This window comes from Mixophyes fleayi, chromosome 1 (genome assembly GCF_038048845.1).
Source record: "Mixophyes fleayi isolate aMixFle1 chromosome 1, aMixFle1.hap1, whole genome shotgun sequence".
Lineage (NCBI taxonomy): Eukaryota > Metazoa > Chordata > Amphibia > Anura > Limnodynastidae > Mixophyes > Mixophyes fleayi.
This window is the reverse complement of record NC_134402.1, coordinates 360,013,599-360,030,624: the sequence shown is the minus strand read 5'-3', so window position 1 is coordinate 360,030,624 and position 17,026 is coordinate 360,013,599. Positions and strand designations below refer to the sequence as shown.

General features: G+C 39.0%; 1 protein-coding gene across 1 annotated transcript; it reads right to left on the bottom strand.

The window, feature by feature from the left end:
• Positions 1-408: 408 nt before the first annotated feature.
• Positions 409-16,647, bottom strand: ERP29 (endoplasmic reticulum protein 29). The gene is made up of 3 exons (XM_075192904.1): positions 16,422-16,647; positions 12,829-12,967; positions 409-3,443 (listed from the first exon to the last, which is right to left on the bottom strand). The coding sequence occupies exons 1-3, from the start codon at positions 16,548-16,550 to the stop codon at positions 2,941-2,943; spliced, it is 771 nt and encodes a 256-aa protein (XP_075049005.1). The 5' UTR covers positions 16,551-16,647; the 3' UTR covers positions 409-2,940.
• Positions 16,648-17,026: the final 379 nt, after the last annotated feature.

The window sequence follows — 17,026 nt, the reverse complement described above, 5'->3', positions numbered from 1 at the left end:
CAATGGAAACTTGTACTTGAAGGTTTTCATATTTGGCCTCAGGTAATCTTCATAACAAAATGAAATACTGCCTTGGCCACATACCATCTGTGCACTGTTCGGTTTACTGTTTTCCACGTCATTGATAAGAATCTTTAAACATGACTTACTCTGTCCCATCAATATTAGCAGCAAAAGTGAATGAGCTGTACAAGTGTACTGTGTATATGTATTTATTATTTTAGTTTTAAAGGTTGGGATCTGAAAGCTAAGACTTCAGTAATCCAAATTACTGTGACATGACTGGTCAACCTCCTGAGGATGAATCAACCAATCTACACAGTAAATTTCTGCACTGAAACCAAACGCGGTCACTCAAACTCTGCTTCAGTTATTTTATATACATACAAATGCAGACAGAAGCCTGGGATCTTTTATTGCTTTTTATTTGTAAAGCTGTACATCAGAAACAATACTGAAGGTAAAACTTTTGTGCACGCACATACACACACAACACACACACAACAAACACCGAGTCAGATTGCAGCAATAATCAAACTGACAAGAAAAGGTTCACAAGAGAGCACTAGTTATGTTGTTAGAATCTTTGCTGTATTCTGATTATTTTAAGCCATTACAATCTTTGCTGTATCCTGATTATTTTAAGCCACTGAAAAGATGGCTTTAACACTTCGATTGAAAGGTCATAGACCTTTTCAGTATTAAAGGGATTAACAGATTAACAACACAGGCGCCAATATTGTCACAGGAAATCACAGAAACTAAGAAGCCTTTCCCTTATGTCACAAGTTATAACAGTCTCTCATGGATAAAGTAGTCTGAGAGATGTACCTAGCTTGCAGTGTCTGTTCTACCATATAATTCTGCAAGGCATGAAAACATTTGCGTACATTTGTCAATTTATAAGTAGTTGTGGGTTGACAGTGAATGCAATCTATCTGATCTTGTGTTACAACTGAAAAAATTATCTGGCCCAACCAAAATCAGGAATCACCCATGACTAGTTGTATCGTGATTAGTTATATAATTATGTTCACAAGAATTGTATTTGATGTATGGTTAAATTACATCAAACAAACCATTGTGTGAGGAACCACAATTATGAATGTATGTTTTTACACTATTGATCTGTGGTTATATCAATTATGGTTATATATACACAATACTGTGGAAAAGTTTTAGGCAGGTGTGGAAAAAATGCTGCAAAGTAAGAATGCTTTAAAAAATAGAAGTGTTAATAGTTTATTTTTTTATCAATTAACAAAATGCAAAGTGAATGAAAAGAAGAGAAATCAAAATCAAATCAATATTTGGTGTGACCACCCATTGCCTTCAAACCAGCATTAATTCTTCTAGGTACACTTGCACACAGTTTTTTAAAGGAACGCGGCAGGGAGGTTGTTTCAAACATCTTGGAGAACCACAGATCTTCTGTGGATGTAGGCTGCAAAACAATCAAGGCTATCTTAAATCAAATGTATACATTCCTTGTAAATAGGAGGCACACTTCAATCTAGAGTAGTGATACTATATAACACAAATCATTGGTGTTTTAAAATTGTCTCTACAGACATAGGCACATACCACTAGTGTAAATATACAGTGTATGTACAGGTGTGCAGCATTAGAATTCTTCAGCATAATTTACTATCCATATGTAACCAGTTGTGGGCCTATGGTCATATCTGATGGTCTCTGCCAAAAACTCAGGTAATGTTTCCGGAGAAAAATGCTTTTAGGGGCAGTTCCACACTACAGTCACTGACCTCTATTCTATAGTTGTAAATCTTTTCCATGTCTGTATTGCTGGAAAATGCAGCGATCAATCGCTGACATTTGACACCAATCTAAGGTAGCATTAACAATTGATACAATCTATGATTACACTACAACAAACATCTATAGTTCCTAAGAAACAAACAAGCACCTTAATAATGGAATCTACAATCTATACAATCTATATCATTTCAAATACCTGAAAGGTTTTGGTACATGAGTGTTCTGAGCTATGAAAGTCATGTGTATTAGTAGGGCTCATCAATCCTTAAATGTACTGTGTTATCTTGGGGCATATATTGAAATAAAAAATGCTGGTTACAAATGCAAGTATCCAATAAACAACAGAGCACAGAGGGAAAATATCTTAAAATTATAAGAGTCAGAACTTGCAAGATCTAACAATTAACGAGCAGCTCCATCTCCAATTAACAGGTTAATACTGCATCACAGACAAAGGGGTATATTTACTAAGAGGCAGTTTCAACGAAACGCAGATTCTCTGCGCTTTGCAGTTATTTTTTTAAAAACAAAACCTGATGGGCTTTGTCTTTAATAAAATTGCCATTTTAAAAATTACTGCAAAGCAGTTTGTGGGAACTGCCACCCAAAGTATAACATAGAAATCTGTCAAACTATAACTGCATCAGAAATTACAACTGTAAAATGAAAAGTTGACCATCTATATATATATGTCCAGTATATGACATGCACATAGAACTTGTAAACATCTGACTAGCTTCAAGAAATACTTCTCCAAAGTGACTTGGGAAAAACTCTCCTTTGCTGGTGCCTGTAACCATATAGTTTTTCAGTGGAAGTTTTCCAAAGTAGCTGACAGTACAAGCCAGGACAGCTGTCCAATCAGATGCATTAATAATTGGCTGGATACAGATTGATATGCAAAAAATATTTAAAAAATGTAAAAAGAAGTCTTCTATAAGCCATGGGTTGCAAAATATACTAAAATGTTCCTTTAATGGAATGTAATAGTGTATATCTGAAAACTTAAGAAAAGATACGTTAGCAAGCTCTCAGGACTGTAATTAATACAAGCAGTCCCCAATGTTCTGAGTATGGTGCTGTACGTGTCAAAATGGTTTCTTGTACCGGAAAATTAAGTCTGAAGAAATGCAGTTTGGATACAAGCACATGAAGTCCTGATCAGAGCTCCTCTTTGTATTGAGTTTTGCTTTGGAAGCTGCTGAGGATATTAAGCCTCTTTTGCAGATCCTCCTTCTTAAAATCGCTCATCTTGTTTTTGTCGATCAGTTTTGCAATACGTTCAAACTCACTGTTAGCAAAGTTCTCCCCCTGATCCAGGATTTTGCTCATGATCTTTATATATTGCTCTGCGGACTGTTTTTCCGGCTCTCCAACATCTGCCAGCATGGCATGGCCTTTCTTCAGCAGTTCACTCCTCTCTCCTATATTGATGGACATTAGGAATTCTCCAGCCAATTTATCATATTCCTCAAGGCATCCCGGCATGCCCAAATACACCCCATGAGTCTTCAACCAATGCTGGATAGCGCTGGTCTTAACCACTCCAGCGTAAGGGATAGGATTATCAATGTCACCGTTCACAAACAGATAGAAGTATGGGAAGTTTTCGTTATCCTGCTTGTAGCGTTCACCCAGCTCCATGTTAAGTTTATCTCCATAATCTGTACAAGAACAAGGACAGTATAACAAAAGCCCTGAAAGTATTGCAGTGATCTATTATGTGCATGCTCTACAAAGAGGAATACCACTTTATACCTCAAAAATGTGGCTTTATAATCACTTGTAAGAAAAATGCCCACATCCATGACTTACAATATAATACCATACACAGAGATGTAGCTGTTTACTCGTTAAAGCTGAGACCTTAGTTCTATAACTTATGGACTGGATAAAGGTGTCTGCTCAGAAAAAGTTTAACACTGATAAATTTAATTCGTAGGAGAATATCCTATTTTAATAGGGTATGGCACGTAGGTATAACAGATATTCAGTCCATAAAAGTGTTTATCAGCACCAGGCGAGGGCTGGGAGAGGGAAGCCCGGGGGGCACACAGACGGCCGCATCCCATAACACGGGATGCGGCCGCATCGCCTGTCATGTGATGCGGCCGCCGGTGAAAATGTGCAATATTGCATCCGGGGGGAGGCCAGCCGGCCTACCCCCCGGCTCTAAGAGCAGTCTGACTGAGCGGCCCAGGGCCAGCCCGCCCCTGATCAGCACCAGGCATGGGCCGGTGAGGCAAAAGCTGTCTCAGGCAGCAGGTTTTTGGGAAAGCGGAGCAGTAAAATTATGCAAATTTAATTTAACAAGCAAAGCTTCTAAATAATTGATTTCCACATTGGTGACATATCTAATAATGAATCAGACACTATTTGTGTTTAAAATAATGAGAAACACTACACCAATGCAAGAGATGGAAGGGACAAAATAGGCTATATTTACTTTTCTGCCAAGTTGACACAATGTAATTGTAATTTAAATTAAAAAATTAAAAAGACACTTCTAAAAGTGAACAATGAAAGATGAATATATATATATATATATATATATATATATATATATATATATCTATATATATCTATATATATCTATATATATATATATATATATATATCTATAGTTCTTTTAAGTGAACCAGAACATGTATTTTGCCTTAAAATCTACTAATTTCGTATTAGTTGAAGCAAAATATTGTTAGTTGAAACAATATTAATAGGAATAGCCTATGAACACACTAGGAAATCTGCCTCATGGCTCAGTGATATCACTTGTTTCCAATAAATTGATGGCTCATTCCACTGTCTGTAGGAAATAGGTACATTTCAAGGGAGACTGAGTAGTGGATTTATTAAATCGTTTAGAAGGAAAAGTGAAGGTAGCATCCACTCATATTCTAGCTATTATTTTTTAGAATGTGTTAGATAAAAGATAGCTAGAATCTGATTGGTTGCTATGGGCAACACCTCCATTTTTTTACTTTTTATAATAGAACACACATTGACAGGGAATAGTTTCTGGATTATGAACACCAGACTTGTTAGGCAAGTGTTAAAGAATGGGAGAATATAAAGGAGATGTAAAAACGTGAAACGTAAATTCTAATTTAAGTACAAACAAGTTCAAACAAAGGTATTCTGTATTTAAAACATGTCCTTCTCGGAGTACTTAAAGACAGAGGCACTAGCACTACTAAATGAATACAATAACAAATTATGAAGACAGGTGGCCTGTTTATGTTAAGTAACTGTTCTTGCTAGAAGCTGATCTATTCCTTTATTAGAAAAATATCCTGCAGACAACTCGTTTAATTCTTGTTAATGTCTAGCTAAACGCTAGCAAAAGCTCCAGAACATTATTGTGTTTGTTAATCTAACCATAAAGTCTATCCTTCACAGGAATAAACCCTTTAAATCAATAGACTGTCACACTGAGTAATGTCAAAACAGACATCTGTTCTTTAGAAGCTCTGTGCCAGTAGTAATGCTGAAGTTTAATACGAATGCAATAATATATTTGGGTATCTCCCAACTGGCTTTCTGGAGCCAAATCTTCCTGTCTAACTGCTATTTATTTTCTATAAAGCTCATTAGGGATACACTTGCATTGTACTTTTAATGTACAAACAGACCTATTCACTTAGTGTATTACTGAACATTTCAGGGTTTTTAGTTTGTTGCTTTGTATAATAGGCAAAATTTTGAGCCAATCTATTTTAAAGGATTCTCTACATATGGATTTGTGGCAGCTGTAGTTCCTATTTATATACTTAACTGATTGCAGTTAAAGGAGATATTCAGCCGAGAACATTTCCTCCTTGTCCTCAGTTGAACCTCTCCAAAACAGGAAGGTGGAGTACTTCCTTTCAGACTACCAATGTTATCTTACTATAGCCGCCAAAGCTACCAGTTTTACTGTTCTCCATCATTGATTCCTGCAAGAGTAGACTTGACAGATATGTTAATGTATAATAATAACAGGTTACTCATGGAAAGGACCCCCACCTTCCTTATACCCAGCCTGTGACTCAAACCAGCTGAGAGTAGATCCATAGCTGAATGTTCCCTTTAAATTTATCAGTACATTAACATTTTATGCACATGCATACCAAGGATACAGCAGAGAAATTGATAATTCTTTTGTAGCTGTGTGTGGAGATCCATTCTGTTTCTATTTTTTATTGCCTACTAAGCCTTCCTAAAACATGTAAACAAGGAACTTGATTAATTCACTGTCCCTAAGTCTCTTTTTGTAGCCCACAGTTGTTGCCCCAAGGAGAAATCTGTTTTCTAGGTATGTTCCATTGGTGTGGAGGCATGGGCACCAGCTCCAGCTCTGCCTACTCAAATCCAGTGTCTCCTTGCCATTTAACATTTCTGTATACCGTTAGACATCACACCTCTGCATGCAAGCATGGTGCCATTTTCTTTGGATTGTCTTTGTAATGTGAAAGCCCAGGGACTGAGCATACAGAAGATTGGTACTGGGACAAAAGATGATGGCTTCCCAGTAAATGGCTCAATCCATGATAAACAGTACATGTATCCAAACTTGCCAACTCTCCCGGAATATCCAGGAGACACACGAAATAAAAGGTTATCTCAAAAACACTGCAATCTCCCTGATGCTGGTCAGTACTAGAAGTGGTTGGCTCTACCCTCTGTGGCAAGATGACACAATTCAGAAATTGTGTCCTATTTCCATGTATTGTGAACTATGGAAGTGGGCATTTTCACGGATGCCAAAATTTAATCAAAGACTGAGAGTTTGCTAAGACACAATGGGTCCGAGTCATTAAGGAAAGTAAGGCAAAAGAAGGAGAAAATGTTCTCTGGGACAAACCATGTTATAATGCAAGGGGTGCAAAATAGTTTATTATTTTGCAAATAAGTTAAATACTGGCTGTTTTTTCATCTAGCATACAAATGCTTGATGGCTTTAATTTTACACTAAAATTTACAATTGATCTAGGACATTCCCCACCCCAACTATAAATCTGTCCCCACATTTTAAATTTACTTCCCCTCCAATGCAACATGGTTTTGCCCAGGTACAAAGTTACTTCTTTTTTATGCTTAGCTCTCCTTAATGACTCAGGCCCAATGACTTCAGTAATGGAGACAGAAATGTAAAAGACACTTCATTCTCTTGTGAATCACTATCTGTTTTCCTTTAATGGGGGAGAAAATAGGGGAGCTCCCATTCACAGTGTTCTGAATCAGGTTTGCAAATTGCTGAAAATATTTTTTCATTGACAATTTTATTTAAAAAAACTGGGATTTTTGTACTTACATTAAATACTTTTTTCTGAATCCAATGGAGGACACTGCAAGGCAGGGGTACAGACAGTGGTTGCTGGAGCCTTGGCACTTTTAAATTTAGCGCTGAAATTAAAGCCCCCACCCAATACCCCATTTACTACATTCTACATTTGTATAACAAAGCCTTGAAGGACAGAAACATTAGCAGAGAACTAGAGGAAGAGGAGAATACAAAATTCTCCCTCAAAAACCCGAATCTTAATATCAATAACAATGAAGATCAAAAACCAGAACAGAAGAAAAAAGGGTTGGTGTCCAGTGTCTACAAGACAAGGTACGCAGCTCCGAAACTCAGAAGACATAGCCAACAGGAAGACAGTCTTCCAGGTAAATAATTTTAACTGCATCGAACCAATTGTTTCAAAAGAAATGTGCTGCAAGGCAAATTAATTAATTGAAATGAATATAACTTAAGTACAAAAATCCCATTTTCTATTTCATCCATGGGTAACACTGGAACACTGGGGATGTCCCAAAGCTTCTCTAAGGGAGAGTACGCCCAGAATTAACGGTGCGCAACATCTTACATCCAAAACAGGCATCCTTGGATGCAAAAGTATTGGACCTGTAGAACTTTGTGAAGGTGTGCACTGAAGACCAGGTGGCTGCCTGGCACAGCTACACAGCGGAGGCCACATGCCGCAACACCCAAAAGGCACCCACTGATCTAGTGGAAACAGGCTGTCTCTCCCCGATGTAAGCCTGGCAAATTACAGAAGAAGAGGTTAGTCTGGCCTGCCTCTTTTTTATACACCAAAGAAGATAAACAGGTCATATGTCCTGTGCAAGTCATTCGTCCTATCCACACAGGTTCATAAGGACAGACCTTCATCCACCTTCATCGCATTGTTCCTCTGGAGACTTAAGCCGGTCCAAGTCCAGAATCACAATTTCCTGTTTCAGGTAGAATAGTGATACCAACTTGGTCTGAAAGGAAGGCTTGATCCCAAGTACCATTGTATCCTCATGAAAGATAAGGAACGGTGATCTACAAGACCAAGCACCCAGCTCAGAAACTCAGAAGACATAGCCATCAGGAAGACAGTCTTCCAGGTAAGGAATTTTAACAACATTGAACCAATTGTTTCAAAAGAAAGGTGCTGCAAGGCAGTCAGCACCAGACTGAAATAACACAGAGCCACTGAGGGGTTGTACGGAGGTTGTACATGCATAATTTCCTCTAAGAAGGTCTGCACCGCAGGTAAAAGACTCATTTTTCTCTGAAATAAAAGGGTTGAAACCTGGACCTTTAACAAATTGAGTTTTAACCCCCTTTCCACACTGTCCTACAGAAACTGCTGTAACCGGTTCAACCTGAAAGAAGAAGGAGGTACACCCTTCAATTCACACCAGGAGATGTAGATCTTGCAGACCCTGTGGTAATTCCTGGCTCAGGTTGGACTTCTTAAAATTGATAATCCAACTGTGCAATTCTAAAGCTGGGTACACACTACAGGTTTTTCACCCAATGATCATTCCGATCACACAATAAACGACTGTTCGTTCGAAATCGCATTAGTGTGTACGCTCCCAAGATCATGTTTTATCATACCAAAGCACATCATATCGTTTGATTTGATTTTAGAAATTGACTAAAAATTACTATCAACGCTGGAACGATGTCGGGAAATTCTGAAGTGTGTATGCCCTCACGACCAGCAGTGTAGGCAGATCTCTATGGAGTTTATAGAGTCACGATCTTTCAGCAGATGGTTATGACTGATGAGGAGCACAGATCTGAAGGTAAATAATGCAGTTGTGTACACATGAATCGGCATGCTCATCGGGACTTTCAGTGGTTGGTAAAATTGTTACAGATATCTCATTGGGAGAAATTTTCTGCAGTGTGCACCCAGCTTTACACGTGTTGTCTCTTGAGCATGGTACCAAAGTAAGACCCTTCATTAGCAGATCATCAAGGAATAGACCGAACATCACACTTGGATATGAAAAGCCACATACTTGGTGTGCAGCCTCAGCGCTTACACCAGGCTGAAGGGCAGGGCCCGAAAATGATAATGGTAAGATTGAACAGCAAATTGGAGAAAGCATTGATGACCTTCTCATATTGGAACACACAGGTACGGGTCCTTGATGTCCAGGGACACCATGAATTCGTCCCGTTCAATGCAGTTGATGACGGACCATAAAGACTCCATCTTGACCCTGTCCACCCTCAACTGCATATTTAGGGATTTTAAGTTCAAATAGGTCAGAAGGAGCCACCTGGCTTCTGGATCCGGAAGAGGTCTGAGTAAAAAGCCCAACTTTTTTCTTTTTTTAACTACTAAATAAGGGATTGAATGGCCTCTTGAAGGGCCACATGGTTTTGCCTGTTTCCTGGAAGTCCTCTCAGAATGCCTCTCACCCAGGCGTATGTGGTGGAATAAAACCACTGATCCCTGAAAGAAGCAGACACAAGAGTCCCCTATGGGTCAAAGTGCAATACTGATGGTTGGCATTTTTCATTGAGTGCACAAGAGCAGGAAGAGGGAAGGGAACAGAAATCTGAAGACAGGCAGCCAGGAAGCTGCTGGTGACCTGTGAAGGTACACAACAAGGTGTGTCACAGGGGAAAGCAAAATGCAGGAGGGATGTTATGTTTCTATTGACTATGTGGTCACTGTGTCTACAGAAAACAAACCTGTTAAGCACTCTGTGATGTGCATCTTATAATGGTAGAATATTGATTTGTAACTGAAGGATTACTTGAAAAGTACTGTAGGTTCAACTTGGTGCTGCTGGACATGCCCATGGCGCCCAAGGGTGGAACTAGACACACACCCTGTGCGATACACCTAGCTGTTACTTGTGCAGTCTCCCTGAAATGATTTTTCAAAAGTAGGTAAGAGTCAAAGACAGCTCTTGTGAAATGCTATGCACACAGGCCCGGCGCTCCCATTAGGCAAGGTTAGGCACTTGCCTAGGGCGCCGGCCTCTGGAGGGCACCTGGAGGGCGCCACAGATTAAAAATTCCTTTAAAACTGTGCAGCGACCGCTGACCATACCTTTCACGGCCGCCGCATAGCTTCAAATACATCCACAGGGAGGGGGAGAGGGACTTTTGCTCACCACCACCGCCTCTCTGCTTCGTCTGCTCCCCTCCACTCACTGACTGACTGTCGGGCATGACATCATCATCATGGCCCGACAGTGTCAGTGAGTGGAGGGGAGCAGACGGAGCAGAGAGGAGGTAAGTTAAGGTAAGGAAAGACGCACATTTTCAAAATCGGCGCCCCCACCCTACACACTTACACACTTTTTTGTAAGTGTGCAGGGTGGGGGCACCGATTTTGAAAATGTGCCGGGGGTTGGGCGGGGGACGCGGGGCGGGGGGCACCGATTTTGAAAATGTGCCTAGGGCGCCACGGACCCTAGCACCGGCCCTGTATGCACATTGTATACTGTGTTGGGAAAGTGCTTTGATTCTTTACCACAAAAACTGAGATAGAGAAATGGTGCGAACACACAAAGCTTTTAAGTGCACAGTCTTTAAAAACAGGATCTGGATGCTGGACTCTCAGCAGTGAGTACAAGGTAGTAAATAAAGATAACGTCTGAAATTGTCTCACTATCACACAGGTTTGTCAGGCTGCCTCCCATCTGAAAAATGTAATAAATCAACACAGCTTCAATACTGTACAGCTAGCTAGTTTCTGATGTAGTTTATGCAAGTGCAAAGGTAAATTAAGACAGCAGTCCCATGAAAACATCACGAGTTTTTATTTTTAACATAAATCACTGTGGCATGCTATAAGAAAAAAGTAGGCTTTCACAATGTCACTTGTTTTTCTCATTTTTTCATTCAGGCTACTATCACTAATCACTATTAATGATTTATGATTCTGAACTACCCTCACAACCACAGTCACATGGTACATGACGTAGTGAGCAGAGAGTCTTTGGAATGACTCTCTGAGCTCTGTCTGCAGACATACTGAAAGCTGTGAGCATGTGTCTCTGGAGCAGACTTACTGGGCCTGATTCTTCAAGACACGTAACTGCCGATTTTGAGTATATCGTATGCAAAATCACTCATGCCAAATCTGGGGCATACAGCCGTGGACGTAGACCTGTCCACTCCATCCTCGAACGCAAAGGACACTTACTAAAGCATACGATTTCGGAGAGTGAAAGGGGCAGGGAAGGAGCGTTTTGCCATAGTTACTGTACAATAAGGGTGTGCCAAACTCCGAATCAAGCTCTGGCCATCTCAAAGTTACTTGTTTTCTGCTGTATCTCTTGTTCTAGCTATAGGGCTAGTCTAAGTACTGATCAGTAGTGATGACAGTCTCATATGCATGCTATAACATGTGTTTGCAAGCACAAGCAACTGTAAAAATGTATTTTATGCTCTGTAGACATTAACAACATCCTAATAACTGTATTTAATTTTTTTGTAGAGCACAGCAGACCTGCCCTCAATTTCAACAGCACACATATCTTCAGATCCAAGCCTTGATGAATTTAAATTACTACTAAACGCAGGTTGCTCTCAGAAAGCGTGCCTTGATGAATCAGGCCCACTGTGTCTGTGCCTGGCAGACATTTTGTTTGTCAATCATAGAGCTTTGGAAAAGGAGATTATGATTTATAGGAGGATAGCTAAGAAAAATGACAGATACATGTTTAAAAGGTTCTCAACTTCCTATTTAAATAAAAAAAAACAAATCTTCTACGTGAGATTGCTGCTTTAACAGTCACAAAGGTAAAGTTAGTTTTATTTTGTATACAGATCCTGAGACCTTGTTTTTGTATACAGATCACGAGACAGCTTTTTTGTTTTATTTCAGCAACATAATATCTATGTTGAAGATCCAGTTTTAGACGCAAACTAGGTTTATATTTAATGTTTTCTTCTATGACAGGTATCATTTTCTTATTTTTCACAATGCTCATGTTATTTTTAGTCAAATTTGTAAAGCAATACGCCAACATCTGTTAACAGATAGTTACTGTGTAAAAATGGCATTTGGCACAAGACTGAGAGGAAATAGTTTCATTGTGAGTTCTAAATCGTCTTTATGTCCTTAGGCTATGAGCAGATATAGGTTCCATAAGAAAATTATATTATTGCCACAGTTTATCTGGGACATTTATGAGAGTTGGGACACCAGAAAAAGATTGTGTTATTCAAAGCAACCAGCTGTTTGCTTAATTTGCTTAACTGTGCTTAAATAAAAAAAAGGTTAGTTACAACCTCATTGCTGGTTATTGTCAACACCACCTTTTTCCAGTGCAACAGTAAAGCTAGGTACACACTACACGGTTTTCGTCCAATAATCGGCTAAATCAGCCGACATACGACCGCTCGTTCAAAAGTCGGGTCAGTGTGTGCAGTGACACGATGGTCGAAAGTCTGCCCAAGTGAACGCTTGTCGCCTCATTTGGTTGGTCGTACCGTTTAATATTTTCGTTCCAATCTCGTTTCCGTTATGTAGTGTGTATAAACCTCCGACCGATCCACAACAGTGAGTACGAAATTACAGTCATTGCTCACGACAACATGGCTGTAAAAAGTTGCTAAAGGAACGTCCGCTCTTCCCTTTATCGTCCTAAACAAGGCTAGTGTGTATGCAGTCCATGGACCGAGCGATCGGAACATCGAACGCATGTAAAATCAAAAAGTTGGTGGAAAATTCTGTAGTGTGTACCCAGCTTAAGTGTTCATATTCTATCTGGGGTAAGTGTTATCACTCCATACATTTATATTTACATTAGATTTACCTGAAATTCCAACATCAGCCACGAGAAGTTCTTTGCTGGTTGACGAACTTTCTGCTAACTGTTTGAACTCATCCTGCTTTTCTCCGTATGGATACTCAGTGTCAAACTTTACCAACACAAACTTACTCTTTGGTATAACCTGTGATGGAGAAAGAGATGGGAAACACTCTTTTATAAAATACACTATGACCCCAAATAACCTATTTTACTCAAAAAATAAATCTATTTCAAATTCACACTGCATCTAAATCCCGATCTAAGGATGAGATGAATTTGTGCCGTTGAATAAGTACATTTTGTGAGGAAAAGAAAAGAGGGTTTATCTTAGTTTACACAATAAAATGATATAACATTTTCCTAATTATTCTTTTAGGGCACACGGTCAACTGAACTCATTGGAGGAAACCTTTTTGTGAACAGAAACAATATTTATGTTACGAGCCTAGCGGTGCCCAGCCGCCGCGACTCTCCTACCTGTGTCCCGGCATTCTGCTGACCTGCTTGTTCCTGTTCCTGTATCCTGATACTGCTATTGATTTCCCATGTATGACCCCTGGCTTTGAATTGGACTTCGCTTGTGTTTCCTGTGACCCTGATCTTCGGCTTGTTTACCGTTTCTGCTATCTGCCTGTGATCCCTGACCTCAGCTTGTTTACCGATACTATTGTCTGCTGCCGGCCCTTGACCTCTGCGTGGACTTCACTCCGCTTGCCTGGGTTCTCCCCAGCCGGTACACACTTCACGACCCTCTGTCAGTCTGCGGCCCAGTCTGTCCCCACCATCAGGGGCTCCAGTGAACACCTGACTGGCAGAGTAGATTCCGGGTTGTGTTGTGCCGGCTGGAGGGGTTTCCTAACAATTTATGAGAATAGAGACGGTCAATTCTCTAGGAAACAGGGACATTATTATGGCACTCTGTACTGCATGCCGCTGACATCTTCAGTGAATCCTCATTAACAGTAGTTTAGTTTCCACAGTGGCTGCATTCACTGGAGCTGAAGCGGAGTTGGTTGCATGTCTGCCTGTTTACTGTAAAATGCATTTTTCCGTACAGCACATGCACACAAAAGAAGTTATACACTTATGTGTGTATGCCGATTTGTTTGCGTCTGACACTCATTATGACTTGACAGGTGGAAAGGTGAAGGGAATGGGTGGTTTTATGTAGGCCAAGTACAGTAAGGACGTGTTTGAGTAATTGCGAGTAATTGCGAGTAAAGCAGACCTCTAAGGAGAGGCAGATATGCCAGTCAGGATCGCTATCACTTGAGGGTACCGGAGGGCTAGTGCAAATACATACTGATGATGATGACGGATGGCAGTACAAGCTGTCTGCTTCTTAATGGCTGAATGCAGATTTACCTCTGAAGCTGATAAATGCAATCTTCATTGCGCCTATATTATATGATTTTGTGGGGTATTATTTTTCATTCATTTTATTATTACTATTTTTCGCTACTTTTATTCGTACATGAGGAAGATTACACCTGCTGCATTATAGTTTTTTATTTCAATCAAACCTAATAGCTAACACATTTTCCATTATCAAAAATGTTTAAAAACTTTTCTTGTGCTTATGACCCGTTTGGGTGTAAGTTTATCTGATGTACCCATGACACAAACCTGGTGCATATGCTGCTGCTCTCTTTAAAAGAAGGGTAATCTTTCTATTCACAAACATGATCTATGTAATATATACATTATACACATTAAACACTTATACACAAATAAGAAAACAGCTAGTAAACAATATATCAGGTGATTCAAGGGGAAGTGGATAATATACTGCAAAGGTAATCCTTTCAAAGGAGTATGTCTCTGACACTTTCTTATTGGACAAATAAGGGGAACAATTGGGATTAAGAAACAATTATATTTTAGACATTTAGACACTGCTATCATTATCTTTCTGATCGTCATTACTAAACATGAAATAGAAGGGACACAACACAAGAGCAGTAAACCTGTAGCCTAGATTTACTCCATTTATTGAAACAGTCTGTTACCATGAAACTCTACATATAAGTACACCGGATCTTCCATAAATCCTGTGCCTGGGGCTAGCATTCAACGCCTGAATTATTTCATTAAAAGCAAATAGTTCAAATACCTTATATATTGTTGTCATCAGTACAGAGCTCATGGCAACGCTCGGTGCTATGGGCACTGATTTTGGGCACAGTAACAAGAATAGAACACAACAAATAGATTCTGACAATTAGCATTCCCACAGCATGGGGCTGTTGTAAAATGAGTATAGTTGTTATGTGTAAAATGTAAATGTACAAATGTGTGACAACTTTTGTGTAGGAACTTGTGTTTAGGATTGTTCTTTTTTGTACTCCTTACAGCCATTTTTTCCCACTATTTTCCATTTCTTCCTCCTCTTCTCATGTTAATTAGTAATAAGTGATTTAGTTAAAGCCCCAATAAAACATCATTTTGATAGAATACAAGTGATGTGGTTGGTTTTTTTTAAACTCCTTGTATATAGTTAATTACACTGTCTGGGAATGATAAATATTCATATAATTACATTATTTTCTTTAAAACAGCAACATGAGGCATAAATTACTTTTTAAAGCGCAAAAAGGACATTTTTACATCCTAAAAGCCTTTTATAGTGTATATTAAATATATTTTCATATCCCTCCAGTTTTGGAGAACACCAATGAGGGTTGCTCCTCAAGCTACCAACCATGTTAAAAGGAACTTGACACTTGGGGGTATATTTACTAAACTGCGGGTTAGAAAAAGTGGAGATGTTGCATATAGCAACCAATCAGATTCTAGCTGTCATTTCGTAGAGTGCACTAAATAAATGACAGCTAGAATCTGATTGGTTGCTATAGGCAACATCTCCACTTTTCAAACCCACAGTTTAGTAAATCTAGCCCCTGAGCTCATATGATTGGTCGTGTTGTCATGTATCTCCTCTATTAGCCACTGCTTAGTTATGGGAAATCTGTATTATACAAACGATCATATGGTCTAATGATTACAGACTGTACATGATAATCACAGAGTTTTCATAGATTTGTCTGATACTAAAGAAGCACTAAAAACAATGAACATATAAATGATTTAATCAGTGTTGTATATCGCTTTACTTATTTCTACAAATAATGCACATATATCACATAGACAAATAAAACACAGACTAACAGTGTATATGGAATAGAAAATATGAAGTTCATGTTTACTATTTTACATTACAATAAATAATAAACAATATACACTAACAGCTGTAAAAGCTTGTTTGCCTCGGGTTAACCATAGAGTTTGCAGGCCACATATGGGGCTTTGATGTGACAGAGAAGCTTTAGTCTCAACGTAAGAAGCGAACAGCAGATGTGTGATGTCATATAAAATCACTGAACTGATAAGAAAATACCGTTATCTTATATTTCCCTTTCATAATTTACATGTTAAAGACCATATATATATATATATATATATATATATATATATATATATATATATATATATATATACCATACACCATATTACAGTGTTATAATGATACATGCAGTGTGTGCTTGTTATTACAATGGACATGAATAGGCAGGAGGGTTACTGTATCTTCCCATTACCTTATAGAAGGTGATCTGGTCCAGGGATAACGAGCCCTTGGTGTGCAGTGCACAGCAATGTTGCAGGATGCTGCAGAATAGCAGCACAAGTACTGCACATAGAGCCGTCATACTGTATCCTCTCGACATGATTATTTGAGCAAGATCAAAGGCTGATGATCAGAGATGGGATCACGTGACGTGTTTGCGATCACACTTCCTGCCCACCATGTGACAGGTCAAGCAGGGAAGATTCCATGGAACTGTCTCTGAGAACTGCTCATTGAAATTAGAGTTATAGTATTTCACTTGGTAACTCTGCCTAATTTCTATGGACAATTATAGATGTGTACTTGAGAATGTCTTTATTTTAATATTGACAAACTGCACAATAAAATCTCTTTTAATGAAAAATCTTTTTTTTCTTCTAAAATGTCTTACCATCTATCCATCTCTTAATATTTGTAAGTTAATATTTATTCAAGAGCTGTATGTAAAATGCAAAAATCATGGTATAGTTTGCTGTGATAGAGATTGCAGTGCCATGATACAGTGCTTCATTGGTTTGCAGAGACAGTATTGCCAGGGTATGGAATGTGTTGAACTTAGATACTCTGGATCTGCAG